The sequence below is a fragment of the Podarcis muralis genome, chromosome 5 (assembly GCF_964188315.1).
Source record: "Podarcis muralis chromosome 5, rPodMur119.hap1.1, whole genome shotgun sequence".
Classification (NCBI taxonomy): domain Eukaryota; kingdom Metazoa; phylum Chordata; class Lepidosauria; order Squamata; family Lacertidae; genus Podarcis; species Podarcis muralis.
Window position 1 is genome coordinate 13,169,210 of NC_135659.1, and position 18,266 is coordinate 13,187,475.

At 41.4% G+C, this 18,266-nt stretch overlaps 1 protein-coding gene across 1 annotated transcript in view; it reads right to left on the reverse strand.

Moving 5' to 3' along the window:
- KIFAP3 (kinesin associated protein 3) overlaps nucleotides 1-18,266 on the reverse strand; it is a 73,357-nt gene that overhangs the window by 35,600 nt on the left and 19,491 nt on the right. The window contains exons 11-14 of the mRNA XM_028732451.2: nucleotides 12,164-12,264; nucleotides 3,355-3,463; nucleotides 2,308-2,420; nucleotides 1,415-1,580 (exon numbers count right to left, since the gene is read on the reverse strand). Of these exons, the coding sequence (XP_028588284.2) occupies nucleotides 1,415-1,580; nucleotides 2,308-2,420; nucleotides 3,355-3,463; nucleotides 12,164-12,264 (489 nt within the window). The remainder of the gene's footprint in view (nucleotides 1-1,414; nucleotides 1,581-2,307; nucleotides 2,421-3,354; nucleotides 3,464-12,163; nucleotides 12,265-18,266) is intronic.

The following is an 18,266-nucleotide window of genomic DNA, read 5'->3' on the forward strand; positions in this document are numbered from 1 at the left end:
CTAACTGCCACAGGGCAGAAGAGCACTTCCCCAATACTATGCTGACCCTGGAAGTAGGAGTGGAACCTCTGTAAAACATGCCCCCCGTACCCAGTTGGGTCCAGGAGAATGCCATCATCAAAGATATCAAAAGCTGCAGAGAGACTGAGGAGAAGCAGTAAGGTCATGCTTTACTTGTCTTGTTCTCTATAAAGGTCATTAATCAGGGCGACGTTGACTGATTCCATCCCAAAGTCAGCGCTGAACCAGACTGGAATAGGCCTAGATAACTGGTATATTTCAAGAATATCTGCAGTTGCACCACCAACCCTGCCTTGATCACCTTCTCCCCAAACAGGGTATCTGTGGTTGGTCGAAAGCTGTCACAAAGCATTGGGTTCAGGGTGGACTTCTTTAGAAGTGGCTGTAATACTTCCTCTTTAAGGGTAGTGGGGACGATAGCCTTAGGCCAGTGATGATCAAACTTGGCCCTCCAGCTGTTTTGGGACTACAACTCCCATCATCCTTAGCTAACAGGACCAGTGGTCCGGGATGATGGGAATTGTAGTCCCAAAACAGCTGGAGGGCCAAGTTTGGCCATCACTGACTTAGGTAAAGACATAATTACCACCTCCTGGACCCAGCTGGTTAAACCTTGCCAGCTAGATTTGATTAGCCAAGAGGGACAGAGATCGAGAGGGCACATGCATGGTCAAGGGCATTACTGTAATGTGTCACAATCATTATTCCTGGGGAAAGGGAAGGAAGCCTAGATAACCCACAGGTGTTATTACACTGCCTGTTCCTGTATTTGTTAATCATTTGGCAAAGTCACCTTTCTTGGTTTATTTAGCCAAACAGAGAAATCAGGATTTAAAGAGCTGTACCCTTTCTATTTTAGCTCCTCTAACCTCTAAAAGGCTGCCCCTAAATGTCAGGCGACCGTCTGGAATGGCGGTCCATAATGTGCAAACAGCTGCCACCAGCAACGAAAATCAGCACACACGTGTCATAAAACACACACCACCAGATTTCTGGTCAGAAAGAGTTTGAGCATGGAAGCCGCTGGCTATTTATAGGAAAACTATATTTTAAAGCTTGCACAGATGTGAAAGCATATCTGGGTAGTAAATGAAAACATATGATTATTGGTTTATACCTCTAGAGAACTTGCTTTCTGGATACGGGGAAAAGCCCCCTATATCGTTTCAAAAACCTGACTAGGATATCTGATGTTTTCATCTGACTGAGAAATAGACCGTGCCTGGATTGTCATTTGGGATTTTAGCCCAACTATGAAAGTTTGCTGAAGTGTTACTTTATATTCTTCAACTTCCCAAAATTCAAAGTAAAACCCGTGCAAATTAATGAACTTACAACCATGCCGCACAGCAAAAGAAAGTATATTGAATTACTAGGCATTCATAATACATACCTGGCTTTAATTTATCTTTGAGGTATGGTACCATTTTGTATTCTTTCAAGACAAGTTCCCAGTCCAAATCAGGCAATGTCAAATTGGCCAGTGTTCCCAAGCATTCAATCACAAATTCCTCATCTTCATCATTTGATACCTGGGCAGCTAGGTCACCAACATAATCCTAAACAAACAAATAAAGCAAGCATTTAACAAATAGATTGCGTGAATAAAGGAAAAGGCATTGCCTGTTATAATGGTGGTGAACTGGAATGAGCAGGTGTGCCTAGGTAGTTACTAAACTGCTGATTACACACATGCAATATTGTGAATCCAACATCAAGAGTGTACTTTGGCAACAGAAACCCTTAACTGTTCTTCCTATGTCAAGCTAATGAATACTTTTTCAGTTCCAGACACATTATCCAGTCCAACAAACACTTTTTTATATATTAAAATCTAAATTTAGAAAGAAGTGCTATATGAATGCCAACTACACTTTCAAAAATACTTTCAAATACATTCTCAGTATTCAAAGCACTCTATACACATGGTAACAGCTTTATAAAGGCAAGTCAGATATTTTTATAAGACAGATGATGGCAGGGATGCTGAGGTCTGAAAGCTCAGTAATCAGCTACTGCACAGCAACAGGAAGGACAGAAGAAATTATCTTTTAAAAAATAATAATACTGGCATGCAGTAATACGAACTAGAGAAGTCAGAGTTTACACTGTTTACTATAGTATTCCAACATAATTAAGTCATGTGAAGTGAAAGCATTTGCAAAGCTGCAAACGATCAAGTGCAGTGTTCAATGTGAAGTTATTTTATCCATTATTCAATTTCATTAAAATAAAACAAGTCCCCCACCTTATGAAGGGTAGAAATTACTTATAAGGCATGCTTACAATAAACAAAGTTTTGGTTGGCCCATCATGCTGAGAGATGTTCCTAATCATCTTCATCAATAATGGGTCCTTGAATTTCAGTGCTCTCTTCATCAGCATCTTCAGTCCATTTCCTGAAAAGAAACAACCCAAATGAAAGGGGAGGGAGAAATGTATGAACCAATTGATTATAACGTTTTGTATACAACATTAATAAAGAGACCATCCAATCTATTTACATTGTACATGATGCCTACTCTGGTTATGTAGGACAAACAACATCACATCGTGGTAGGGGCTTGCTATAAGTAGTCAACAAAGGGTGGTATGCAATGCTAGTCCTACACAGAGTAGACCTACTGAGCTGTCTATTTATGTCAAAGGTAGTAGTCTTGATTAGATTGCTCTTCTGTAAGCTGCTATCAGTGATAGCATGTTTTGTTGTTTATTTTCTTAATGTTTGGGGGGGGAGACTCTCTTAAAAAAGAAAGAAAAAAGACTGGCTTAGTAATTTGGTAGAAAACTTCCCTTCATTCATTCATTATTGAGATTTATATCTCATCCTTCTTCCTAGGGTTGCAGGGCAGATGACAACAATCATCTTATACACAAAATATATTATACATTTTTTATAATCTTATAAACTATATATTTATATATATGGAATACTACATCTTTCTAAGGAAGACTTATCATGGATTTTGCATAGCAAAGTCTTATTTGGCCAGTCTTTTGAGATTTTCAAGTGTCAACAAGTATGCAGACAGGGCCGATCTGGTAGACGTTGTATACCCGGACTTCCAAAAAGCTTTTGACAGAATCTACTAACTAAAGCTGTTGAATAAACTTAGCAGTCATGGGGTATGAGAACAGGTTCTGTTGCACATCTGAAACATGGAACAAGAAGGTGGACATAAGCTGGCTGCTCCTTCAACTAAGGGAAGTAAGGTGCTTTAAAGATCTGTATTGGAACTGGTTCAGTTTCTAAATCAAGTCAGGGTTGAGCCAATCCTGATTCATGACATTATTCATAGTTAAGCAGTTCTTCAGCCATAGTGGAATACTCACCTTCGCAAATGAGTTGTACATTTCTCTTGTTAGCTGCCAGGTTAATGCAAAAGGAAATGAGCTCTAGGTCAACACGTTCATCAGGGCACTCAAACAACATCTTCATTAACTGTCAACACATAAATGTCAAGCAACTGCATTAGCAGCAATAAAAATGAACCCATCTCTTACATGAAACCCACATGATAGGTGAACTAATGCCAGTGTACTGGAAGAAGATCACCAGTGTCAAAGCAATGATTCTTCAACCTCAACTTTGTTAGATGGTCATGTTGTTCGGACTTAAAAATGGAAAGCGTAATGCCAGTGGTCAACAAAAAAGGTTTAAAGACTCTCAAGGCAAAACTAAAATAAAAAAGTAGTATAAACACTGACAACTGGGAAACACTGGCCTGCGAGCGCTCCAATTGGAGAACAGCCTTTACCAAAGGTGCCATGGACTTTGAATATGCTCGAACTCAGGATGAAAGGGAGAAATGTGCTAAGAGGAAGGCACGTTTGGCAAACTCTTACCGTGATCAACTCCCATCCAGAAACCTATGTCCCCACTGTAGAAGGACATGTTGATCAGGAAATGGCCTCCACAGTCACTGTTAAGACCATGTTCATGGAAGACAATCTTACTCGGCTACGAGTGATTGCCAAAGAAGAAGAGAGCCACATCATCTCAACCTATCTGCCCCATGCATTGCTCAAATATGGTGGCAGACCTTGGTCACCAATAAAAATGTGAGTGGAAGTTGTGCAGCCGCTTTTTGTGGATGGTGTTCTTGGACAACTTTTAGGCAGGGAAAGAAAGGCAGTAAGCTAGTCCTAGAGCAAAAAAGTATATGGAAGATAGAAAGTGTAACAGGCCAATATAAATGATCAAACACAACCAGTACAGGATGCAGAAATGTGTGGTGTATGTATGATGTTTTTAGGGTGGTCTTTGGCTATGGGGTTGGGCAATGTCAAAAGTCCTTAAGGGTTCCTGCACACTTCGTTCTTGGTTTCTCTTACCGCCTTGAGGGGGGGGTGTTGGGTTTTCTTAATACAGTATTGATGGGGTCAACGGTGCTGCTCAGTGGTATGTGTTTGTTTGTAATAATGATTTGCGTGGCAGCACACCTGCAAACTATCGACGTTTCAGCACACCTGTATCTTAACAATGTAACTAATTAGAGGTGGAGTTATGTGATGCAGCGATGTGATAGGGTAATTGATTATTTTGAAAACTATATTTAAGTTGACCAAACGCTTTGTATGGTACTGGCTGGTGTAGAGGGGTGGTGAGTTGCAGCTGTTTAAACATTATTTAAAAATAAAGTAAGCAAAGATAATGTGGGCAAGTTTTTATTCCATCGCCCCAGTCCAACAGTGGAGAAAGTCCAACAGTGGGGAGACTCTGTTGCAACAGAAAAATAAAGATCTGCCTTGCTTTCACTGGATCCTGCCTCTATCCATTCTTCTCTGACCAATCATGGGCCAATCATGGACTTAGGGGACTTAGTTCCATGGAGGGTTGGGCAGCAAAAGCCAGCCCCCCTATTTTTCTATAACAGGCTCCTTATGTATTCATTGCGAGACATGGTCGTGTGGACTTATATATATGTGAATTACTCATAAATGCCTTATACAGCATAATCCTATGCATGTTTACTCAGAAGTCCCACTATGTTCAATGAGGCTTACTCCCTAGTAAATGTGTAGTGTTTCACCATTAGAAAGATATTTTATGGATATGTTCATCAGAATGAAATTGTTTTATTGTGTTTCAATATGCAGAATTTTATGTTTGCGTTTATTACTAGCTTTTCTAAATCGACTACAGAGGAACAAGCCATGCTCTCCCAGCCACAGTTCCCTCGAGCTGTGATCTGGGAACCACAATGATAGACCTTATTTGCAAGGCAGTTTTTAAAGCATTTCACCCTTAAAAAATTAACACCACATGTTCCATTTGCAAAAAGGCTGGGGTCAGAAAGAACATGATGAGTATCTGTTCGTTGCCATACTTGGTTTGCAAGAAGAAAAACCGCTGCCCAATCACAGTTATGCTAAAATGTTGCATTTCTCTATTTGAGGCAGCTGTCACTTGCAAGAGAGAAATGGTCTCAAACAGAACCATGAATTATTGTTTCTAGACAATGAATATGTGATTTCAAGACTTTTTATCTGCTTCTGATTTGACCCAGGAAATCTCGCAAGATTTGGACACCCCATATAAATACAGGGAAGTAGGTTCAAATAAACATCCTCAGCTAAGACATACAATTTGGCCTCATTCCTTATCTCTTAGGACTTAGGTGTACAGTGGTGGTTAAAGGTAAAGGGACTCTTGACCGTTGGGTCCAGCCGCAGGCGACTCTGGGGTTGCGGTGCTCATCTTGCTTTACTGTCGGAGGGAGCCAGCGTACAGCTTCTGGGTCATGTGGCCAGCATGACTAAGCCGCTTCTGGCAAACCAGAGCAGCGCACGGAAACGCCGTTTACCTTCCCGCCGGAGCGGTACCTATTTATCTACTTGCACTTTGACGTGCTTTCGAACTGCTAGGCTGGCAGGAGCAGGGACTGAGCAACGGGAGCTCACCCCGTCGCGGGGATTCGCACCGCCGACCTTCTGATCGGCAAGTCCTAGGCTCTGTGGTTTAACCCACAGCGCCACCCGCATCAGCAGCGGAGGTTACATACTTTTAAAAGAGTACCCATCTCCACAACCCCTATCTGGGCCCTGCATTCCTCCTCCTCCAATACAGCACTGCACTAGAATGCAGTGAAATAATTCCCAACCTATTTCCCCATGCTGCTATCAGACCTTTGTAACGTGGACACACTCTGCGCCCAATCAGCACAAGCGGCATTTCAACAGCGTTACAATTCCAGTTTATGTAAATATTTCCTTTAGGAGTTCCAGTGCTCAGATCCTTTCTGCTTCCCAGTCCTAAGGGATCAAAAATGTATTTGCCCTTTCGTCTTCCAGTATGAGGACTAGAGTATTTTTCCCTCCAGGAAGAAATGGAAACGGCACACTTCTGTAAAATGTCATCAGTTAGATTGCTAAAGTGGGTTCTGGCTCCGTAATTAAATTATGGCCTCTCGGTTATGAGGTTAAACCTGGTTTAACTAACACATATATTTTACAAGATAAATTGTCATCCATAATACGCTCCTAATGAGATCATTGAGGCTGCGACTCATTGATTAATATGGATAATTAAGGGCTTTTGCAAAGATACATAAAAGGAGGGTTTTTAATCTTCCCAGCCAAAGGACTGATTTTATCTTTATCAAAATGCCTTAAAGATAAAACACTCTCTAAAATTTAACTGACCTTCCATCTGCTGCCAAATACTGTTGTTTCTTTCAGTACAAAGTGACAAAAATTATTTATTTATTCCTACATTTATCTCCCACCTGCCCTCCAAGGAGCTCAGGCAATGTACAAACTTGTACATTACTCAACTGTATGCTTAAAACAACTCTGTGAGATAGTTAAGCTGACTGGCCCAAGGCCAACCAATGAGCTTCATGGCTGAGCAGGGTTTGAACCCTGATCTTCCAGGTCCTAGTCCAACACTATACCACCCTACCTCTCCATCTCCTTGGTGAAACCTTTGGTTCATGTTCTCATTCTACTGCAACTTTCTCCACCCTGGCCTTTCATTGTCACATCTCGGCCCTCTTACCTAGATCCAGAATTTTACCACAAGAAACATTCACATCTCTCAAGAGTTCACATTGTGTGACACTCCTTAAGATTTCTACGCTAGCTTCAATCCAGTCTCCTATCTGTTATAGGAATTCTATGGTCTCCAATACAGAATAATCAAATATAGAATAAACATTGATTATTGCACAAGGTAAACACACAAACATATACTTTATAACCCACATGTCTAATATAGTACAGAAGAGCAACCCAAAAGCCATCTTGGTTCTTCTAAAGACTCTCAATGTTTCCTCTGCCTCTTTAATCCCCCTTGCCTGAGAAAACGCAGGCAGATAGCAGTCAGGGGAAGTTCCTGAAGGGATTCCTCTCCTATAACAATGAACTTTCCTGTTATTGATTATCACTGTTTGCCCAGATGCTCTGCACTGAGGGATGTCTGACTGGCATCCCAATAGTCTTATCAAATGCTAATGTTTTGTATAAACTGTGTCTGGAACTATGTTGTTTTGTTGTTGTTTAGTCGTGTCCGACTCTTCGTGACCCCATGGACCAGAGCATGCCAGGCAGCTTGGTCAAACTCATGTTCATAGAATCATAGAATCATAGAGTTGGAAGAGACCACAAGGGCCATCGAATCCAACCCCCTGCCAAGCAGGAAACACCATCAGAGCACTCCTGACATATGGTTGTCAAACCTCTGCTTAAAGACCTCCAAAGACGGAGACTCCACCACACTCCTTGGCAGCAAATTCCACTGTCGAACAGCTCTTACTGTCAGGAAGTTCTTCCTAATGTTTAGGTGGAATCTTCTTTCTTGTAGTTTGGATCCATTGCTCCGTGTCCGCTTCTCTGGAGCAGCAGAAAACAACCTTTCTCCCTCCTCTATGTGACATCCTTTTATATATTTGAACATGGCTATCATATCACCCCTTAACCTCCTCTTCTCCAGGCTAAACATGCCCAGCTCCCTTAGCCGTTCCTCATAAGGCATCGTTTCCAGGCCTTTGAGCATTTTGGTTGCCCTCCTCTGGACACGTTCCAGTTTGTCAGTGTCCTTCTTGAACTGTGGTGCCCAGAACTGGACACAGTACTCCAGGTGAGGTCTGACCAGAGCAGAATACAGTGGCACTATTACTTCCCTTGATCTAGATGCTATACTCCTATTGATGCAGCCCAGAATTGCATTGGCTTTTTTAGCTGTTGGTAGCTTCGAGAACACTGTCCCACCATCTCGTCCTCTGTCGTCCCCTTCTCCTTGTGCCCTCCATCTTTCCCAACATCAGGGTCTTTTCCAGGGAGTCTTCTCTTCTCATGAGGTGGCCAAAGTATTGGAGCCTCAGCTTCAGGATCTGTCCTTCCAGTGAGCACTCAAGGCTGATTTCCTTAAGAATCTGGAACTATGTAAAACTTGCTAAATCCTCAGGAATATGACACCTTGGCCTGCCTGAGACACAGTAACCCCACCTTATGTGTGATGTAATTTCTGATGGTTCGTAGAGGGGATGAAAAACCCTTAAAAGAGATGTTTTTTATTGGTTCTGGGTCTCTCTTGCCTCCTTGCAAGGAGGGGAGGGAACTCTGTTGCAAAAGAAAAATAAAGATCTGTCTTGCTTTCCCTGCATTCTGCCTCCATCCATTCATCTCTGACGGAACATGAACTTAGGGACTCAGTTGGGCAGCAAAGGCCAACCACCCCTATTTTTTTTTATATCATATCCAGGACAAATCTTTTGTTTTTACCTCTGGCATCCTCAGTAGCCCTGTACCCTCCCCCTCCCCCACTTTTGCCCCTGCAGGTCTGCCATCCTCAGCTGCTGGTAGGACTTTGGAACACCCATGGGAACAGATCCAAACCAATTACTAAGGCACATTCAATGCACACTGAAATGTAGTTTTTATGGAATGGGGATTGCAACTCTGGGCGGGGAAACTATAGTGTTATGTACTGAAGTTCTCACCCTGGGCCAGCAGGGGGATACTGTAGATAGTTATGCAAATGAAGGATCGAAAGTGACGTTCAGTGATTGGATAGTTTTAGAAAGTTGCTACAGTAACATTGTACTGGAGCTCTATATAAGCAGGCTGACTGAGCCCTTCAGTTCAGTTCTGTTCTGGCCTCTGAATAAAGAAGAGCTGTTTGAAGAATCGCTGTGTTGTCTGATATGTTCACCCACAACTTAACATATAGTTCCCAAGATGTGGTTGGGGGTGGGTGTCACATGCTTTGAATGTATGGTGCAGACCTGCCCTCAAGTCTTTTCTTCCTTACTATTCCACATGCCTGGAATACTCCTTTAATGTTCAGTATGCCTAGAAGTCTCTTAAAGTACAATACCTTATGACTTTTATTTTATTTTATTTTAAGCATTTATAGACTGCTTTTCAGCTACACAATTGCCAGAGCAGTTTAATAATTGTGAGCTCGTACTGCAGCAATGAAGAGAAAGATAATGTAATAAAGAACTGCAACAGAAGAGAGTTTAAGAAGTCAGAAAAACCTTTGTGTAGCAGCAAATTTCACAGTTTAACAACGTACTGTGTGAAGGAGGACTTCCTTTTACCTGTCCAGATGCTTGCTTTTCATATCAAGAATGGGGAATGCTACAGAGCAGGAATTAAACATCTGCAAAGGATGTATCTGAAGAAGTGTGCATGCACACGAAAGCTTATACCTAAACTACTCAGTTGGTCTCTAACGTACTACTTTATAATTTTTAAATTCTTCTGAAAGTATTCTTTTGAAGACTTTCTTAGATCATATAACTTTTTTGAAGACTTGATTCTTTTAAGGGAGATTTGGGTTTCTAAGAAAAGTCTTTTTAACTATCTTTTTAAAGAATTGTTTTAACTTATTTTGACCTACTTGAATTTGCAAAGGACTTAATCTAAAAATGCAAAAGGGGATCCTCCAGCTAAGTCATACGCAGTGCAGACCCATTGAATTAAATGATTTCACCTGTAGTTTGTCGGTAAATTATCTATTGTATTTAGAAGATAAAATTGTCCTCTCTTAATTAAATGAAAAATGAATTGAAGTTAAAGTGTGCTGCCAGCGCTGAACTGCATTCCTGTAGAAAGGGAGGGAAGTCCTGTAATTTTATCTAAACTAGTTCAAGTTTTTAGAATAATCCTTTGGTACGAGCTCCATGTTTCCCATTATGTCTTCATTTAATTTGATTGCTACTCATGCCACTTCAAAGGAGAGTGTAATTGCTGCCAAATAGGAAATATTAAAATTAAATTTGTTCTGCTTTTACTATGTCCATTGTCATCTTTTCTTCATTTAGCAGGAAAGCAGTAAAAGGGCTGCAGCGTGTGCAACGAAGAGGCAGTAGTTTTCAATCAGACAAGTCCCATATTGAGTATCAGATACCACAGCCCAGGACTAAAATCACTGTGTCTAGACTCTCTGGCACCTGACTTCACTTATTTACCAGTGACCAGAGGCCAACCCCCACAGCTTTCCGTTCATACACCTCAGTCCGGCCCTCTCCCTCTCCCCAGCTCAAACATCTTTGAATGATTATGCCAGAACTGCATGCCTCAAGAATCTCTCTTGACTGGCTACTCCCTCACTCTTAATGTTTGAAGTAATGCTCTGGTTTCTGAACTTCAGCAGATAATGGTGGACAAAAGCAAAGGGGGCTGTCAAGAGAGAACGTTTACCAGCATTAAGCTAAAAAGAAGCTTGCAGATCAAAGAGAGGCCCAACTGACAACTGTGATGGAAAAACATGTGGATAAGTAAGCTGCAGAGGAGTTTGCATACTGCTCTGTGGAAGAATATTGAATATCACGATGACATCACAGTACAACCATGCCCTTTGATTGGCCAGGCTATTACCTATAAATGCTTTCATAAACATCTGGATGGCATTTGCACCTATTTAAATAAAGCATGCACTGCTGGGGTCTAAACAAGAATGGACTGTTAATGCTCACTTTTAACTCTTACTACAATAGCACCCATTAACTCGGGAAAGGCATGAGAGCCTTCCAGTGATATTGCATTCCTTTCAGCCACTAAAAATGGTTTTTAAAAAGATAGCAACCCAATGAGCCTACAGGTTGCAAAGCGAAAACCCACAGAAGCGTCTAACTCACAAAAGTGAGTTGATTTGCAGTCCGTGTAGCACTTTTGTATAACTTCCAGTTACAAGCCTGAGAATTCAAATTTATTCTTTTAAGACGTAAGTTCTCACAGCTGCATGTGTATTTGGATGCCAAAAGACTAGCAGGATTACAAACAAATAGAACAGTAATCACAACTCTTTATTGCCCTAGAAAAATGCTGATTATGCAGACTTAACTTTTAAAAATTGAACATAACCAATATAAATACTAAAGGTAAGCAGTATTTCTGTAGTGACAAACAGTACAAAATCAGACTACTGAAGGCTCATCAGGAACTCATCAAGGCTGTTCGCTACCAGCTTTATCATTTGTCATGTCAAACCACTGGCGAGTGCAGCAAGAACCGACCTAGATTTAACTGGAGTCTAAGTAGGTTATGGGGTGTTTAATATCAATTTCAACATAGACAAAAGGCACTCCAGAAAGCAGGACCCAAACCATTAGGTCCAATTTACAGGGGAAAGGATGCGGACTTTGGGAGAGCTAACATATCAAAATAAACTTATGCAGGAGATAAAAGAAGTCTAAGTTAGGTGAACCCAGTTTGAAATACCATAAATATTCCTTTTTCAGTAAAGTTACTAATGAATGGACTGAACCAAGGAGAGTAACCTGTTACCATTGATCAGTGAAAGCTCAAAAGTATAGAGATCCAAAACTACATAAATTGCCTGAGAACAACAGAAAATCCCAAGACCATACAAGAAAGATAAATTTCAAAACCTGCCTGCTCACTGAGATTTTTCTGAAGCAGCAGCAGCTTTCTGGAGTTACAATTTCTAAAAATGATCATGAGCAGAACTGCAACAAAACAGAGGCGAAGCATTTGCCTGCCAAATCAATGGGCAAATCCTATTGCCTAGAAGAAAAATGGGTGGTTACCCCCCAAAAAGCCATTGAAGAGCATTAGCAAGGGGGGAAATATTGTCATTTTTACTGTAACGTCCTTATGAATTCTGCTACAAGGAAACTGAGGATTAATCCAGTATGGGTGAAAAGGCCATTTGAAAAGAAGACACACCTACCTGAGGAATGCAGTCTGTGTATGCAAACATCGATTTAAAGCGATCATCCATGCTTATATGGTAGAGAATACACATGGCCACTTGCTTATAATTTTCATTGGCTACGGAAAAAGAAATGGACAAAAAGGATAACCTAGATGAATCCATCATGTTTGAATTGGCATTAATGCAGATTTAACCAGGTTTTTATAGACTTTTCAAAGTTTGCCATTTCAGAGACAAGCATTTGTACTATTCTACTGTTAATGCCCTTTAAAAATAAAAAAGGAACAAAGAAAACATTTTTTGAAGTAAATGCAACACCAGGCAGAATCAAAGTAAGAACCATTTTGGATACACCTTGATAGACACTGAGCCAATTGTTGTGTCTCCCGATTTATTCTTCATGCCCCCAATTATTTCTCTCTTAGTTCTAATACTTCAGGATGTCAGGCGACCAGGTCTCTTCACTCCCACTGTTCCCCTGTCTTTGCCATTTCCTGCCCGTCCCAACCCTTTCAACTCAGTAAGCTAAGGATAAGCTTAGTGTTACGGAGCTGCCATTTATCATGGGAATTCTAACAGTTGATTCTGAGGATTCAACAAAGAACTGGGGGATGAAGGCTTTTAGAGTAGAGGTAGGCAGCTTGCTCCATATCAAAGATCTAATAAAAAATAGATTTAGCACAGTCTAGCTGCAATATGTTCTGGATTTTTCCTATGGAAATCAATGGAATTGAAAAGTACTTAATTTTAGATTAATCATGCTTCTGTGTTCTGAAGATGAGAGAGCTTTCCTCTGTTATAGGGGCAATTAACAATATGCACACCCCTTTTACCAATATGCATACCCCTTTTATGCATACCATTTAAAGAAAATTTCCTTAGTACTGTAATGGTTCCGTGGTAAGAGCAAGAGGGAACTGGCAAGGGAATCTGTAAAGATCCTATTGCAAGTCCAATCTAAGTTCAAAGTGCTTAGAAATGCACACTCACTCCTTCCACCAAATCATGTGGCAAATCCTTATCTTGCCCCACCACCAGTAAAAAAAATAAAAAATAAAGCAGGGGGATGATATTGCACATAGCAATATAGCTTAGTATAAGTACTACAGCATCAATACCTCCTGCAAACCTAGTGTGAAAAGGAGGCTATTTCAGTTGTACAGCCTACCTCTTTTCCCACTCTAACCTTGTCCCAGAACTTGAGGAATACATACACCCTGCCATTCCTGTTGCAGGTCTGTGTCCTCTAATATAAATCATGGGCATGTTCCATATAACAGACAATGTTGATTCCCACCCCCCACCCCTTTGCCAATCTCAATTTGAAAGTGAGTTTCTCAACCACTGCAATATGCTAGAAGCAGTTGGTTGCTAAAAGCACGGGAAAATCAAGAAAAAGGTTATGGGATTGGCAGCTCTCTGGTTTGTTATGCAGTTGGTCAAGTAGACCAAGACATTATGGGTGGTCAGCACTCATTTTGTACTAACAATGTTCAGAGAGTACGAATAACTGTCACAGCAATTCTATCACAAGGAGTTTTGATAGCATTGTACATCTGCCAATTATTTGCGCAAAAAAAAATGAGAGGCACAAATACAAGATGGGTGACACCTGGCTTGAGAGCAGTACATGTGAAAAGGATCTAGGAGTCTTGGTTGACCACAAACTTGACATGAGCCAACAGTGTGACGCGGCAGCTAAAAAAGCCAATGCAATTCTGGGCTGCATCAATAGGAGTATAGCATCTAGATCAAGGGAAGTAATAGTGCCACTGTATTCTGCTCTGGTCAGACCTCACCTGGAGTACTGTGTCCAGTTCTGGGCACCACAGTTCAAGAAGGACACTGACAAACTGGAACCTGTCCAGAGGAGGGCAACCAAAATGGTCAAAGGCCTGGAAACAATGCCTTATGAGGAACGGCTAAGGGAGCTGGGCATGTTTAGCCTGGAGAAGAGGAGGTTAAGGGGTGATATGATAGCCATGTTCAAATATATAAAAGGATGTCATATAGAGGAGGGAGAAAGGTTGTTTTCTGCTGCTCCAGAGAAGCGGACACGGAGCAATGGATCCAAACTACAAGGAAGAAGTTTCCACCTAAACATTAGGAAGAACTTCCTGACAGTAAGAGCTGTTCGACAGTGGAATTTGCTGCCATGGAGTGTGGTGGAGTCTCCTTCTTTGGAGGTCTTTAAGCAGAGGCTTGACAACCATATGTCAGGAGTGCTCTGATGGTGTTTCCTGCTTGGCAGGGGGTTGGACTCGATGGCCCTTGTGGTCTATTCCAGCTCTATGATTCTATGATTCTATGAGTGGATAAAGTTGGAAGGCAGATAGGCAAAGGGAAGGCAGAAGCACAGCACACCAGATTGACCCAATTTAAGCGCAAGATTATATGGTGTTTCATAGGGAAAGTCGTAGCAAGGCAACAATTCAGATATAAACACAAATGCCAATTCTATGCAAGGTTTTTAAAAGACAAGGATAAAAATAGTCATATGATGCCTTGCAGAGAGACAAGCTGTTTAAAAACAACAGCATTTAATGACTAATAGTGGGTTGGCCAAAACACTTAAGGACAGCTCTAGTAACTAACAGCCTGGACATTATGTATTATGGTAATAAGGTTAAATAATGATGAGCTCACTGGCTAATAAACTGGGTGGTCAGAAATACTTTGAATTTATTCCCACAGGAATTTATCATTGATTAACCAAATCATTATTCCAAAGTGTTATTCAATTGTCCTTTGCATTTATACTACCATTCCAGAACACTTGGTCATTCCCAGCTGAAGGCTGTTAATGCTCAACAACCCAGTCATTAGCAGCAATAACTGGTTTTTCTGTGGAAATTATTGCCATTATAAAATATACTCAGTGGTTTATAGAAATAATACCGTTAAATTTGCAGCTGCAGTTCATCTGGAACAGCTGGGGTGGAAAAATATTGTGTCCCTTGGGCTGTTTTCACAACAAGTTTTCAACAAATTAAAAGCTCCAACTACACATATGATGAATCCAAAGTTCAAAATTATTTTAAGCTTTTGAACATTAAGCAAGCCATGTAGCGGCAATTATGGACCAAAACTACTCTAACCTGCTCATTAGTACACAATCCCTAACCATGCTAGGGCTGCAATGCAACACTGAGGTTTAATTTTCTCTCTAATTTTGTGACTTGTACACCCTACTCATTAGAACCAATCTGACACATCTGCGCTAAAGAATATGTGCACAATACTACATGAAACCCCAACATATATGCCTTCCTTTGCATATCTCCTTTGCCTGCTCCTGTGCAGAACAAGACAATGCCTGTACCCCATTGAGCTTATTTTCCACTTTTTGTTTTGTTTCCCACATGTAATAATTTTTAGATTAACAGAGGAATTCCACAAAAAAGTCAGACTGGCCAAGAGGCAATATGGCGGAAGTCCTACTATTCCGATGGAACACGAAATATGCTGCCACCATGGCACATAGGCCAATGGAAAACTTCATCAGTGTAGCAGTTCTGCTGGCAAACGTATGCCATTGAAAACACCTAAAAGTGGGACAGGGTGGGAGACAACACAGGGAGGCACACACATATGCTATACCCCTCCAGACCATCAGCACATCCCTGTCAATGGGGCAACTTTACACCGGCCCTGGAACTGAGACAAGGAACTTCCTCTCACTGACTGCATGACAAAGCAGAAGATATGGTGGAATTAACCAGCAGAATTCTGCACCAGCTGAAGTTTCTGAACCGTCTTCAGAGGTAGCCCCACGTATAATGTGTTGCAGTAATCCAGCCTAGCGGTTACCAGAGCCAAGAAAACAGAAGTAAAGCTATCCCTGTCCAAATAAGGGGCGCAGCTGGGCCACCAGCAGAAGCTGATGGAAGGCACTCCACAACACTGAGGCCACCTGAGCCTCAAGCGACACCAAGAGATCCAGGAGTACCCACAAGCTGCATACCTGCTCCTTCGGGGACAACTGTAACCCCATCAAGAGCAGGCAACCTCTCATCCATCACCCCACTAACAGTGCCTAGGTCAGGCATAGGCAAACTCGGCCCTACAGATGTTTTGGGACTACAACTCCCATGATCCCTAGCTAGCAGGACCAGTGGTCAGGGATGATGGGAACTGTAGTCCCACAAACACCTGGAGGGCCGAGTTTGCCTATGCCTGGCCTAGGTCTTATCTGGATTGAGTTTCAGTTTGTTGGCTCTCATCCTCATTACTGAGGTAAGACCATGGTCCCGTTCATCCCTGCCTCACCTGCAGGTGTAAAGGAGAAGTATAGCTGTGTGTCATCAGCATATTGCTGACAACATACTCCCAAACTCCAGATAACCTCACTCAGTGGTGTCATGTAGATGTTAAACAGCACAGGGAATAAAATTAAACCCTGAGGAACTCCACACTGAAGGCTCCATGGGGCCCTAAGCATCACCCTCTGGAAATGACCATCCAAGTAGCACTTGGATCCTGCAATATGGGTGAGCTTCCCTTCAAAAACAGGCAAATCTGCACTTTGTAATCCCACCCACCCTTGAATGACGTAATCTAGCACTGTTGACACTTCAGTGCAAGCATAGCCTAGGGACCTAGGATCTCTTCTTCCATAGTGCCTTCTATCTAGGCAACTCTAGACCTACATGGATTATGGAGGCAACATGTTTTTCCAAGACATGCATGCTGCAAATAGCACAAAACCCACCTTCTGAATAAATCTCTGAATAATTACTGTTTTCCCAAGACCAATCCCTTTCATTCTTAATATGATTCAGCTAGTTACTGCTAGAAAGAAAAGGACACCTTAGGCAATGTTCACACACAAAATATTGAAACCAGCTGTGGTAGGACTGCCATAGGAATAAAGGTTTCCTCATTTAATTGGGAAAACAGGAGGAAGCATAACATTTTACTACCATGAATAACTTCAAGCAATCCTGATAAGAGACTTTGCTGTGCTCTCAGGGCAGGACATGTGCTTTCTGTTACGATCTGCCACATCTAAACCTAATTGTTTGCTCACTTAATCGGGTTGGAAAATGTATGTTTCTTTATAGGATAAATTAGGCTTATTAAAATTAGAACAACATTGCTGTAGCCAATAAGAAGGCCCTTTCTCAAACAAATGTGTGAAACTGCATATTAAATTCATTATGAAAAGGCCAAGCCAGGGCATAAAGGAAAAGTTGGTTTTAAACTTCTTGGAAATAAACGTCCATAAAAATAATGGAACCTTTATTAAAAAAAAGAAAAAAAAGACCATAGCTCTGGTAGACAAAGAAGGCATAGAACTTTTTAAAAGCTGAAGATAAAACTGAACACAATAGCAGCATATAATACCACAAGACACGTGTAAAGACATAAAAACGAAGTTTATTTGCAGTTGTTTTTGACTATCAATTAAACTTTGTGAACAAGTTAAGCTTGAAGGGCAGATGGACAAAAATGGGAAAGTAGCCCAACTAGGAGAAGGAAAACTCTGGTCCTAAACCACCGCAGCCTTGTGGCTACACTCTTTCATGAGAAAGGCTTTGGTTGTAAACCCCACGAAAAAATGCCTTGCAATACATCTTTGGGAGAACAAAAGGCTCAGAAGTAAACCCTACACAAATCTGGAGTGGAGTCCCTAAAGCTGTTGGATAGTGTCTTGTATGCCTCTTTCAGGCAACTCCTGCCGCCAAGCTGGTGCCAAATATATTGCTTTCCTTTTCTTTGGATCACAACAGCAAGGCCTTGGGGCAGCCCAGGACCTCCACACACACTACCCAGGTTTGCGTCTAAGAGGTCACTTCAGTGTTGCAAATACAGCAAAAGCACAGGAGGCAGCAGTTACAAGTTATAAGCACAACCTGATATGCCCAAACAGATATTTAGCACTTCAGCACTCCATGAACCTGTTTATCTCCAGATTTCAATATGATCATCTGTTTTGAGATTCTACATCACCATTTATTAAGGAAACAAATTGCAATACTGTCCTTCAGAGAAAACCGAATTCGTAAACAGGTTTTGAAGACCAGGCCTTTTTCGGAAGGGGGTTTAGAAAAAACAAGACAGTCAAAGTTAAGGCCATTCAATTATGCCACAAATGTGAAACTAAGAAGGTGAGGTG